Source organism: Equus caballus, chromosome 2, assembly GCF_041296265.1.
Source record: "Equus caballus isolate H_3958 breed thoroughbred chromosome 2, TB-T2T, whole genome shotgun sequence".
Classification (NCBI taxonomy): Eukaryota; Metazoa; Chordata; class Mammalia; order Perissodactyla; family Equidae; genus Equus; species Equus caballus.
Window position 1 is genome coordinate 6,400,731 of NC_091685.1, and position 13,573 is coordinate 6,414,303.

Sequence of the window (13,573 nt, forward strand, 5' to 3'; positions counted from 1 at the left end):
AGCCACAAAAGGCCATATACTATATGATTCCATTTATATAATGTTCAGAATAGGTAAATCCATAGAGACAGAAAGTAGATGAGTGGTTGCCAGGGGCTGAGGGGAGGGGGAAATGGGGAGTGACTGCTAAGGGTTACAGGGTTTTTTTGGGGGGGGATAAAAATGTTCTAAAATTAGATAGCGGTAATGGTTACATAAGTCTGTTAACATACTAAAAAACGCTGAATTTTACACTTTAAAGGAGTGAACTTTATGGTATATAAATTACATTTCAATAAAGTTTTTTTTTAAAATAAATACATTATAAAGCAATCCCTCTGACGGGCGTGTGGAGAAATGATGACAGGGGGACACTAACCCCACATCTATCTAGGTGCACTAGACAAAAAGCATTCCTCACCACCCTGAATCAGCTGCCGGGCCAGAAACAAAGCAGTAGAACCAGTAGAACAGTTGTTGTTGACATTGATTATAGGAATTCCAGTCAGTCCCAAACTGTGATAGATAGCCCTCTGCCCACAGGTAGAGTCACCTGTATAGAAAAAAACAAAAAAATGTAATAAATGCAACACAGAAATTAAGGAGCTATAATGCAACATGATACTACACTATGGTTTTTTCAGTATTATGCCTTTGCTTAGCATACAACACGGGCAGAACAATAAATACACTATCAACATCTTACTCAGAAATAGTTTTAGCATTGAGCATCATTTACTCTGCAAATATAAAAAATTCTAAAAACACAGAATATATGTGCACTTTCTTCACACAATACAGAGGTAGGAAAGTAGAGAAATGACCAACTAATAGCAAACAATTCAATCCGGCTAGGGCTTCATGATAAAGGAAGCAATATTTCATTCATACGATCAGATACAAATCTTTATACCAACTGATTAAATGTCATGACTTTCTCTTCATATAAAGGTTTCACAACTTCAAAAAGTTTAAAAGATGTTGTATGCCAGGGCATTCCAGAAAAATAGCGATCCAAGGTGAATACACATTTGACTCCCTTTCCCAACTAACACGGCCATCAAGGCAGACATGCTGGAACAGTACGATGGGAACATCTGAAGGTACAGACTCTCTAGGAGTCTTCAAGGAAAACAGCAAGGTTCTGGACCTCCTTTTCAATAAATATGTGGTGCATATCTTTGACCTAGTACATTTCCCTTCAAGAATTCTCTTGACATACTGAAATCTCAAGAAAATAATCACAAATATGCACAAAGATTCATCTACAGTCATGCTTACTATAGCCTTTTATAATAGCTAGAAAAAGAAATAATTTTAAAAGTCCAAGAACAGGATATCATTACTACTACTGAATAAACTGCAGTAAATCTCCAAGACTAGAATATATGCAATTAAAACAGCTGTAAAAAGACTGGGAAATTCTAAATATCCATTAAAAAGGGGTAGATTAAGTAAATTATGATATTTCTACCATAAAAAAAGACCAAGGAAGCTCTTTATGATACAATTTGGAATAGCTGCCAAGAACTACCAAGTTGAAAAAAGGCATCATACAAAATAGTGTGCATGTTTCCACGTGTGTAACAAGAGAAAGGGGAAGGGGAACTTACACGCTCATACATACCTGTTTGTACATGCATAAATTGCCTCTGGAAAGATACACTAGAAATTAGTGAAACTGGTTGTCTAGGGAAAGGGGATCATGAGGCAGGCAGACAGGAATAAGAGTAAGACTTTCCACAATAGAACCATCCACTTTTTGTATTTTTGAACCATGTAAATATTTAACCTACTCCAGAAAAGAAAAACAAGTGAAAAATGATGATGGTGGTGTAAAAGAAGACTTATTGACATGGGAAATATTGAATATAGTAAAAGGAGAAAAGCAGCTTACCAAAAAGTCTGTATCCTAGGACCTTATTTTCCTTAAAAGAAAATTGTATGTGCATGAGCATCCACACACGTTCACACTCACTAAAGGAAACACACTAAAAAATTAATGGTAATAATCTCTTGATAATGGGATTACAAGTGACCTTTTTTTTCTTGTGCTTTTCTGTGTTTTCTTTTTCTTTTTTTTACAATTAGTATATATTACTTTTATAATCAGAAAAAAGCTTGATGAAAAACTGTTATTAGATACAAAAATGTCAATAAATACAAATGTTAAGATACAGAACAAAAATTTATCTCCTGAATAGTAATTATCTTTACATGCTAGAACTATGGGTAATTTTTCTTTTTTAAAGGTATAAATGTTTTTTTTAATTTATCTCTTGTTTCGACAACACAATAACGGCAAAGAAAAAATGTAATCTAGGCTGACGCAAAAGGGGAATCCAGGGATGATGAGAATAAGACTGAATTCTGAGTTTTGAGGGTTAAAATTTCACAATGCCCCTGCATTGTTTATGTAGTTGCTGCTAGATTTGGGTGAACAATTTTTCCAATAACTTTTAGAATATATAATTTACCACATACCAAAAACGTAGCCAACACATGCCTGTTCCACTGCTGAATAAGGGATCTGTGCATCAGCTAAAGCCTTCCGGCCTATGAAAACAAAAAGGTTATCAAATAGTGCTTTCAGTATTCGCTTTAGGTGAGAAGAATTAACTTCAGAGTTTTCCCAGAGTAAATCTATTTCTATATAGTCTCTGATCAGTTCAAATGACAAATTCTTCAACAAATCATCTCGGATCTCTCCTTTCAGAAGCAATCATTTCTTCACCCACTACTGCATCACTTTTTCACCCCTCTTTTTTGACACTCAACGTTTTTTGTCCTAACTGTGCACTAAACTGTAATTATACTGAACCCCGAGAGTCTTAAAGCTGCTGAATGGCAAGGTCCTTGTCTCATTCATCTCTGCAGCTCCTCCACCCATTTAGAGGGCAAAACTGGATAGAATGTCATCAGTGGTGGGGGGAGCACTCGTGTGGTCATCTCACAAAGCCAGGATCTAGAGATGATTCTAAGGAACAAGAAACGGAGCTTTAAGGATGCTATCCAAAGTTGCAGAAATGACCAGTGCAGGAACTGAGAAAAATTAGGAAAATAAATTGGGAAGAGGAGGGGAGAGGTTGGAGAGAAAGTGTGACCTAAATTTTCATCTACCACAGTGAAAAGCAAACAGATGTCTAAAACTGATAAATAGAAAACTGGGATAAGCATGGCGGAATAACATTTAGATACAGGAGATAACCGCCAGAAGACGTAAAGCCAAAACAGTTAGAAGAAGCCTCCCCTGGGGAAAAGCCCTGGGAATTAAGCCAGCCTGAGCTTTTTTTTTTTTAACCATATGAGTGTATTACTTTGAATTTTTTTTAACTTAAGAAGATATATAATTGATTATGGGATTGCTTTACTCAGACCAGTTATTTTTTCCTGCTTAGCATAGGAGCAAAAAAAAATTAATGTTTTACTCATAATAATCTTAGTGAGATTATGTTAACAGCATTCTCATCCTACTAGTGAGACTCTAATAATGTAAATAGTCCAAAAAATAATTTGGCAAGAGTTTTAAAAATGTTCATATTCACTGTTTCAATCAGTCTACTTCTAGGCTCTGTCCTCAAAAATAACTAGGGATGAAGGTGAATATTTATTTAGCAAGATGTTCATCATGATTATCCTAAAATATCAGAAAGTTGCGGACCTAAATGTCCAACAAAAGTTATGGCATGAACATATAATGAAATTCACAAAAAATTACATTTTTGTTTCAAACAATTTTAAGTGACAGGAGAAATGCTCACAATAAAATAAGTTTTAAAAATCAGGATGCAAAATTACCTATAGAATATGATCCCATATAGCCAGAGGAAAAAAAAATACTAAAATAGAATATTAACCAAGATGTTAATAGTGGCTAGGCTTGGGTCTCAAAATTTTGTTTTCATTACTATATAATTCTTGTTCCAATAAAACACATGCATCGCTCTTGTAATCAAGGGAAAGAATGAGTTACAAAAAGGTATAAGGTTCAGCCTGTGCTCTGTCCCTCCTCTAAATGCCAACAGCGTGTTATACTCCACACAGTCTACTCCCCGTCTATGTAAATCTGCCTTCTTTGCCCTTCTAGATAGTAAGAGCTTTGAGATCTGTATACACCTCTTTGAATCCTTCCCAGTGCCCAGGATGCACTCACCAATTTTTGTTGGATATTTTCTCCTAACATCAGGTTTCCTGTGTATACTCTCAGATTTAAATAATTATTAAATAAAAATATTAAAGGGATGGGGAAACAAAGGAAGCCAAGAAGTTAACTATCTGAAACAGTCTCAGAAAGTTACATGGCCTTGCTACATCACTCAAAAGAGTGTCATCTGCAGGTAGGTGCAAAGGGATCTCCGACCTTTCTCTGAGGGAAAAGAGGAGGAGGAATGTGTGAAGAGTAAAAGTCTCTAAAGAAGGGAAGTGACAGGACACAATTCTGCTGGTCATGCTTCCCTCCATTCTATGCATTCAGGAAATGATAGGAAAGAAAATGGTAACAGAACCCCCTTCTAAAACCAGTTTGGAGAATGAGGGGAAGACTTCTGGATCTACTATTCCATGAAACCAATCCCCTTGCCTCAGCACCATAGTCTACAAATAAGTCCAGAGAGAGCAGAGTGCAAAATCATTACAGAATCTCAGAGTTTTTTCCCTGCAAGTTGTACCTGAATATATGTTCAACTAAATGTGACTAATGTAGGCTGAAGGTATGCATACCTCCCCCAAGACTGCCAGATATATGAGGGGAGTCATCCTTTTGCACTTCTCATTTCCCTACATAATTACAACCAAGCGGTATTTTTAAGAGCAAAGCTAAGTTTTGAAAGTTCATTCTACATAAAAGATCCTTTATTAAAGTTATTTTCCTAACGATGCCTGCAAAAGAAGCGAATTTTAATCAGTGGGCAGAGTCAAACAGGCTGAATTTGTTACTTGTCAATTCCCACAGTTAGTTTCAAACTTCCTAACTTCACCTCAACATTATTATTTCATAATCAAAATACCATATTCACATATTAATAAAGCAACCTCAAAGCTTTTAACTAAATAAAAGAAATGGAACAAAAAATATATAGAAAGAACTGATTAAAGCATCTCCCACTTCAGAGAAAGGCAGAAGCTGTTTGGAGACATCAGGCAAGAGGAGAATGTTTAACAACACAAAAGATAAACATTAAATGAACATGCCCACCCAGAGAAACAACATCAGTTAATCCAATCTCAGGAACTTTCCTTTTGTGGGGCAGAGGTGCTCTGAGTCCCTGTATAGTAACATCTAAATACTGATTTGAATAATAAGAGTTGAAACAACATCTAAATATACGGGCACTGGGTGACTAGGTACTTGTGAAGACAAGGAGGAATAACCACAGTAACTCTCTTTGGGTGGCCCAGCAACAAGCTAGCAGGACCAGCAAGGGGGGTAACAAGCCGATGGGACCCAGGAGCTCCCAAAGTCTCCCTGTTCTGTGAAGCTCGTATTTCCGCCACTCCCTTGAACAACTGACATCTAAGCTTAGGCTTAGCCCTGAGTCTGAAACATTTATTTCCACCATGCAAAGAAGCTTTCATGCTAGTCATCTTTTTTTTTTTAAAGAGAACAACAAAAGAGGATCTTTCTGATGGAACACAGGTCCGTAGTTCAGCCAGGTGCAGGCTGGCCCCAGGATGTGTCTCTGAAGAATGCCTAGAGAACAAGGACTCACATACCTGTGGACCCTTCTCTCTTTGAATTCCAGCTCACTAGTAATCACGTAAGTCCTCTGATTAACAGTATTAACACTCACAAGAATAAACAATAACAAACTGCGTTATCTCATTTAGTCATATGCTACCCTTTCTATCATTTAACCTAGTGAAAGAAACAGAATTCTCTATCTTGGTTCAGTGAAGTGAAGAGAGGAAAACCACCATGCAGGTATTTAATACATTTTGAATGTGATTATCCCATTTCTAGGAAAGGAAAACAATAATTTTGTCATAACTCCTAAGGTAAACACACACTAGAATCAAGTTATGTCTCTTAATGACTCTACCTTTCTCTCCCACAGAACTCTTTGCTGTTCCAACAAACAGTTGGATAGCACATAAAATCACAGGCCATTGTCTGCTCTGGCTATCTTGCTAAGAATGCCCAAGCTCTTTCCCCGTTCTCCTTTCTAGTGAGCCACAAGGCAAGCGTGTGTATGGGTTCCTCTCCCTTGACCGGGCTTCCTTTCATGGTTGCAAGGCTGCTCCACAATCAAGACACAATAAACTAAGCTGTTCAAAGATCAAAATGTTCTATATTACCTGCTTCTTCTGCCAAGTCAGGATAGTCTCTTGAATTCTCATCTCCAGGCTTCATGAACTAAAAATACAGGAGAGAATAGAAACAGGTATAGTTGCATTTTCTCACAACACAGCATCACAGAAATTCATTCATCTATTCATTTAAATAAAAACATACTGAGCACCTATCGTGTTCCTGGACTCTGATAATAAATAAAATACTACAGTCCTTGCACTCAGGGAGCTGCCTGTTTAATGGAAAACAGGCAATTACACTACAGTGTCATAAGTACAGAATAATTTGGGAGTGACAACTACTCAGCCTTGGAGGGAGGACTAGAAACCTTCCCAGAGGAAATGACATAAATTAAGTCTTTAAGGATGAGTAGGAGTTAGCCAAGTAAAAGAAAAGGAAATTCTGGAGCAAAGGCCTGGAAGTGAGAGACTATGGCTCAATCCAAGTACTGCAAACAAGATGGAAAGTGACAAGTGACAGGGAGAGTAAAGTAACGTAGGACCAAATGATGATAACATGTATTGGGCACTTACTGTTTCGTGCACTGTACTAATAAGCACTTCACATGTATTAAATGTGTTAACTCATTTAATCCTCACAACAACCCTAAGTAGTAGTTACTATTATTATCACCATTTTACAGTAAGAAAACTAGGGCACAGGGAGATTAAGTAACTTGTCCAAGGACACACAGCTAATAAGTAGTGGAGCTGAAACTTCAGAAAGCTCTACAGCCAACTCACAAGGGACCTTACATGCCTTCCTATGATGTCTAGGCTTTATCCTGAAGACAAGGGGTTTTTTTTAAAAAGAGACTGGAATAAAACAAGGAGCTTCACTCACTATACACTTATTAGAAGAGCCAAATTCCAGACACTGACAACACCAAATGCTGACAAGGATGTGGAGCAACAGGAGCTCTCAATCATGGCTGTGGGAATGCAAAACGGCACAGCCACTTTGGAAGACGGTTTGGCAGTTTCCTACAAAACTAAACAATATGCAACCACATGATCCAGCAACTGTGCTCCGTGGTATCTACCAAATGAGTTAAAAACATGTCCACGCAAAAACCCACACACAGATGCTTAACAGTAGCTTTATTCATGATTGCCAAAACTTGGAAGCAACCAAGATGTCTTCAGCAGGTGAGTGGACAAACTGTGGTACATCCAGACCACGGAGTATTATTCAGCACTAAAAAGATACAAGCTATCAAGTCACGAAAAGACATGGAGGAACTTTAAATGCATATTACTAAGTGTAGAAGCCAATCTGAAAAGGCTACATACTGTATGATTCCAACTATATGACATTCTGGAAAAGGCAAAACTATGGAGACAGTAAAAAGATAAGTGGTTGTCAAGGGCTGAGGGGAGGGAGGCATGAACAGGCAGAAAACAGGATTTTTAGCGGAAGGAAATTATTCCAACGTGATACTATAATGGATACACGTCATTACACATTTGTTCAAACCCAGAGAATGTACTACCAAGAGCGAACTCGAACGTAAACTATGGATTTTGAGTGATAATGAGGTGTCAGTACAGGTTCGGCAATCGTAACAAATGTACTATTCTGGTGCGGATTACTGATAGTAGGTGAGGCTGTGCACGTGTGGGGTTAGGAAGCTTATGGGAATTCGATACTTTCTGCTCAATTTTGCTGTGAACATAAAACTGCTTTGAAAAATAAAGCCCTATTTCAAAAAGAGAGAGAAACTGGGATGAGAAGACTTGCATTTTAGATCATTCTAGATGCGATGTGGAGAAATGAATGAAGGGAGCAAGGCTGGAGGCAGTGAGGCCAAATGGCACAATTCTGAAATAGCCCAAGTGAGAGCTGACTAAGGCAGCAGCAAAAAGAATGGAAAAAGCAGACAGACTTAAGAAACAGAAAGGAAGTAAAACCTACCAAACTCGGTGACTGATTAGATAAGGTAGAGTGGTTTGCTGGTCACTGTGTGTGCTACAAAGAAATGGTTTTCAAAAACTTTTAACTGCAGAGACCGGCCCCATGGCCAAGTGGTTAAGTTCACGCGCTCTGCTTCAGTGGACCAGGGTTTCGCCGGTTTGGATCCTCGGCGCGGACATGGCACCACTCATCAAGCCATGCTGAGGCGGCATCCCACATGCCACAACTAGAAGGACCCACAACTAAAATATACAACTATGTACTGGAGCGATTGGGGGTGAAAAAGCAGAAAAAAAAAAAAGAAGACTGGCAACAGTTGGTAGCTCAGGTGCCAATCTTCTAAAAGAAAAAAAAATTGGCTGCAAACCACAATAAGATGCATACTCAACACGACCTAGTAAACCATTTATACATGCATAATTGAAGCAAAAAAGTCATGAAATTCTTATCCCTGTTATATTGATACAATATTTTCTATTCTATTTCCATTTTTTTTTAATGCTAGAGGTAACCTTCAAAATTGATTTCACAACTCCCCAAAGGGTCACAAAACCCAGTTTGAAACACTGGATAGATACTTCAACTTAAATGTCACACTTCATTGCACAGTACCAAAATACATGTTGAACAGAACCAAGACAAAACATTGAACATTTGTTCCTCTCTCTGACCCAGGCCATTTCTTCATAATTCCTGAAGTAAAGAATCTTTCATAATTCCCTAATTCTAAAAGTTGCCAGTTCTCCCCCTACTTACTCTTCAGTTCACTAGTTACAATCAGAGCATTTATAAAGAGAGTACTGTGCTAGGCTCCAACAAGTACTACCAGTTAATGATTAAATTATCATCCATGTAATGACGTAACTGGGCTTTCCCATTTCTTACTGAAATCAAGGCAATTTTTAAAAGGTTAGTTAAACAAATGAACACATACAACATGACTCCTTCAAAATTAAAAGCACATTTAGGTGGAAACTACCAAACGTCCATTAACACTATGGATATTGCGGGACCGTGGATTGGATAACTTGTGATATGTTCACACAATGGACTATGTCCCATCAATGAACAATCTATACTTACACATAAAATTAAGGATGAATCCCACAAACATAATGTTGAACAAAAAACCCAGAACTAATCTACGGTGTTGAAGGTCAGAAGTCGGGATAATGGTAACCCTTTGCAAGGAGTCAGTGACTGGAAGAGGACACAAGTGGGATTTCTGAGGTGCCAGTAATGTTCTGCTTATGTTTGCTTTTTAGTTTTTATTTTTTTAACCAAAGAAATTTTTTTTAAAGTTTCACAAAGTTTATAATAAAAACAGCAATCCTGTTTCACTAGTCCCCATCCACTAGTCTTACTTGTTTCCAAAACATCCGCTTTCAATTCTTTTGGATATTTCTTCTTTTATAAACTGCCATGTTTATAAATATTCTTATACTATTATTCTTTATCAATTTAAGAAATTATAATCTCTAATAAGAGCCACTGAGGATTAGGTCTCTTGGGCCACTTCACATATACGGTTACACTTCCCTCATCCTCCTTATATAGTTGAATCACAATGTTTTTATTAAATCAGTACTCAGTTCACCTTAGTTAAGTAAGTATTTCTTACTACTGGGCTAAGTTGTGCACTATGATTACATTTCCTTTATTGTAGTATATTTGGGGTTTTCTTCTGAAGTTATTTACTGCCTCATTTTTTAAGTTTTAACATTTTTCTTTTTTTTTGAGGAAGATTAGCCCTTAGCTAACTGCTCCCAATCCTCCTCTTTTTGCTGAGGAAGACTGGCCCTGAGCTAACATGTGTGCCCATGCCCATCTTCCTCTACTTTATATGTGGGACGCCTACCACAGCATGGCTTGCCAAGCAGTGCCATGTCTGTGCCCCAGATCCGAACTGGTAAACCCCAGCCAGCCGATGCGGACCCTGTGCACTTAAGTGCTGCGCCACCAGGCCAGCCCCAGTTTTGACCTTTTTATTAAAAATAACCACACACACACATATCCTAAAGAATTATTTTAAGGCAAACACTCTTGCAACCACTGAAAGATTCTCTCCCTCACCAAACTCTAGTCAGGCTCCTCTGAGCCCTCTTCTCTACTAGGCCTCAACCTTGGCCTACAAACACTAATATAATTCTAACAGCTCCAGGCCACATCCCCAGGATGACCCTAGTCTCACTCAAAGTGCCTGCCTGAGAAAACTCCAGGCTGCCAAAAGAACTGACTCCTTGTTCCAGCCAACGCCTGAAGATGGGGCCCGTCTGCAGTCTCTGTGGGAGGGGAAGAGCCTAAGGTTGGAGAAGCACCAGTCAGCAAACCCAGACGGGTTTCACGTGGACTAACCCCCTGCTTCCCGCTTTTTGTAGGTTTTCACTTCCCTGACTCCATACAGTCCCCGCTCACCCCCTCCCTATCCCCTCATTCTCCCTTTATGACACCCAGTCAGCTCTTTATAAAGCAAAGTTGAGTTCAGTTCACACTGGACTGTTTTCCCTTTTGCAACAGGTTGTTACTGATTAAAGTCTGTCCTTTTACCTAGTGTCTGCCTTTCTTTGACACCAACACCCAGATCAAAAAACTGAACTTTGCCTGCCATTCCAGAAACTCCTCTAAGCACTCTATCCCAATCTCAATCCCACCCCAAACCCCAAGGACTTACAGTCAGCCCTCCTTATCCCCAGGTTCCACACCCTCCGATCCAACCAACCGCAGACTGAAAGGCCTACAATGGCTGCGTCTGTACTGAACATGCAGACTTTTTTTCTTGTCATGATTCCCTAAACACAGTATAACAACTATTTACACAGAGTTTACATTGTATTAGGTATTATAAGTAATCTAAGATGATTCAAAGTATACAAGAGGAAGCGCACAGGTTATATGCAAATACTACACCTTTTCATACAAATGACTTGAGCATTCATGATTTTGGTATCTTCAGTGGGTCCTGGAATGAATCCCCCAGAGATACCAAGGGACCACAGTACGATCCTGATTCTTACAATCGTCACTCTCTCAGCCCACTGGTAAGATGATAAAAATTTTAAGGCTGTTTTCTCAGAAAGAGAACTTCTCCTAGGAACTCTTTCTCTTTCACTTAATACCGTTCAGCCAACGCTCACTCAGGGTCTTCAGGCACCAGGCACTCTGAGGGTGCTATGGGGACAGCAATGACCCTAGACCCGGTACTCACCCTGGAGAAGCTTACATGCTAAGGAAGACTATCGACATGACAACGGAGAATTTCACCATAAGCCAGTAAGTACTGAGACAGGTAAGCACAGGGCTTTGCGGGAAAGTCAGGAGGATCAGAGGCTTCTCAGAGAAGCTAAGGTATGAACTGATCTCTCAAAAATGCAAAGAAGTTAACCAAGTGAAGACAAATGGTACAAGCAGTAAGCACAACAGAAGCAAGGCAACAGGAGCATAAAACAGTTTGGGGCGAAACAAAAAGCAGGTGGCATTACTAGAGCGTGGGGGCGGAGACGGAGGCAAGAAATGAGACTGTAGGAGCTTCTTCCTCCTGAGTACCAAGAAGAGTACCACTCCAGGAACAGAAAGGAGGTCAGAGGACCCAGAAAACCTGCCCCTCGCGCGGAGACGCTGGGCATCACCAAGGTTTCTCCTCCTTCCCGGTACTTGATGCTGTCCCAGAGAAGGGACCCTACAGGGAACGCTCCTGGGCGTGCATAACCGGTGACATTCTCGGCCTGCTTTCGTTTCGGGTGTGGGGAGGACGTGGCCTCGTCGGAGGGCCACGCACCTTGGGATTCCGCTCAGAATCAAAGGAGGTGCGCACTTTGGTCCTCTCGGGGTGTCCTTCACGAACTCTGACTCCGGGAGAACAGGGAAGGAGGAGGGGAAAGAAGCGCCGAAGGAACAGCGCTGAGACACTCCCGCAACCCACATCACCACCCACCCGAGTCCCCACTCTGAGCCCCAAGGACAAGAAGCCGGAGCTGGGCGGAGGGACGCGACGGCGCCCTCTCGGGAGGCAGGACGGACTGCGCCCGGCCCTGACCCGCGCCCCGGGGCCCGGGCACCGCGGGCTCCCCCCGCCTCAGGCGAACAGAGCGGAGCAAGGAGCCCACCTCCGGGGGCGCGCTGCTGTTTACCTTGGTCATCCCCACCCCCACCACGAACACGCGGCGCAGAGGCCGGCACTGTGAGGGGGCGGGAGACATGGCTCGGACCGTGCGGGTTGCGGCGGGCGACGTAGCTCGGACCGTGCGGGTTGCTGCAGGCTCAGGGACACGAGGGCAGCACGCGCGGGCGCAGACGGCCTGAAACTGCAGCGGAGGCGGGGCTCGCCCTGGACCTGGACCTGGGCGCTGGGCGCTGGGCGCGGGGCGGGGCGGGGCGCAGCGCTTCGGGGGCGCGGGGCGGGGCGCGGCTCTGGGTTGGGTGGGGCGAGCCAGCGGGGCCTGCACATGCGCGGACGCGCCAGTAGCGCGCTGTCCTTTCGGGACGGCAGAGCTTGGCTGGCTTTTGTTGACGAAGCCCTCGGCCGAGGTTTACAAATCGGTCCGGGACCGAGTCCACCTAAGCTGTCGAAAAAAAGCTTTGTGACGCGGTACCGGCCGTTCGGGTTTGGGTTCTCTAGGATGAGAAGGAGTGTGGCCTGGAGTAGGGCCTGAGACTGCGAGCTGAGGCCGACCAGACACCGGACGCACGGAAGGGGAGCCTGAGGCGAGTGTGGAGTGTTGGGATTGTTGTGTATCCCGTTAGTGGCGGTAGTTAGAGGAGCAAACGCAGGGGTTAGAACTCATAGGACTGTACCCAGTCAAGGCGGGCGAATTTACTACATGTACGTGTAAACAGAAAACCAAGATGCAGTCCAAAAACTAAGATTCACTCGGCTAGCTGTGACCTTTTCTAGCCTCTCTGACATGCGTTCTCGTGTTTTGTGAGGATTAAATGAGGTGACGAACAAAGCCCGGGGGCCGCCGCGTGGCCGTGGCCGAGGGGGTGGGTTCCCGCGCTCCGCTGCGGCGGCGGCCCTGGGTTTGCGGCTCGTCAGGCCCCGCGGGCCCCCCAGGCCCGGCAGAGGCCCCCACAGCCGGGATACACGAGCGGGTACTGGGGGTGGGGAGGAGGAGGAGGAAGAAGGAAGAAAGCCTTCAGCGCTTAGTAGGACTATATAGATATAGTTGATGCTTATTATTTGTTGATTCTGAATTTGCGAATTTGCCCGCTCGCAAAAATTTATCTGTGCCCCAAAGTCAAACCCCGAAGAGCTCTTGAGGTGGAAAAGGTTTTAAGTTGAGCCACCGCCTGTTCCGGCGGAGGTCTAACAAGACGGTGCTGTGCCTTCTTGCTGCAGCTCTAGTGCTGTAAGCCAGGGCCCTTCTCATGATCTGTTTAGTGCCACGTTTTTGA

At 42.2% G+C, this 13,573-nt stretch overlaps 1 protein-coding gene across 2 annotated transcripts in view; it reads right to left on the reverse strand.

Moving 5' to 3' along the window:
• The window catches only part of SCP2 (sterol carrier protein 2), a 124,900-nt gene extending 112,154 nt beyond the window's left edge, over positions 1–12,746 (reverse strand). The window contains exons 1-4 of one of the 2 annotated variants that reach the window (XM_023629861.2): positions 12,310–12,746; positions 6,274–6,331; positions 2,464–2,535; positions 401–532 (exon numbers count right to left, since the gene is read on the reverse strand). In XM_023629861.2, the coding sequence (XP_023485629.1) occupies positions 401–532; positions 2,464–2,535; positions 6,274–6,331; positions 12,310–12,378 (331 nt within the window). In that variant the 5' untranslated portion in view covers positions 12,379–12,746. Of the gene's footprint in view, positions 1–400; positions 533–2,463; positions 2,536–6,273; positions 6,332–12,285 lie in introns of both variants that reach the window. The other variant, XM_070259949.1, reaches the window with a different exon arrangement.
• Between the last annotated feature and the right edge of the window lie 827 nt (positions 12,747–13,573).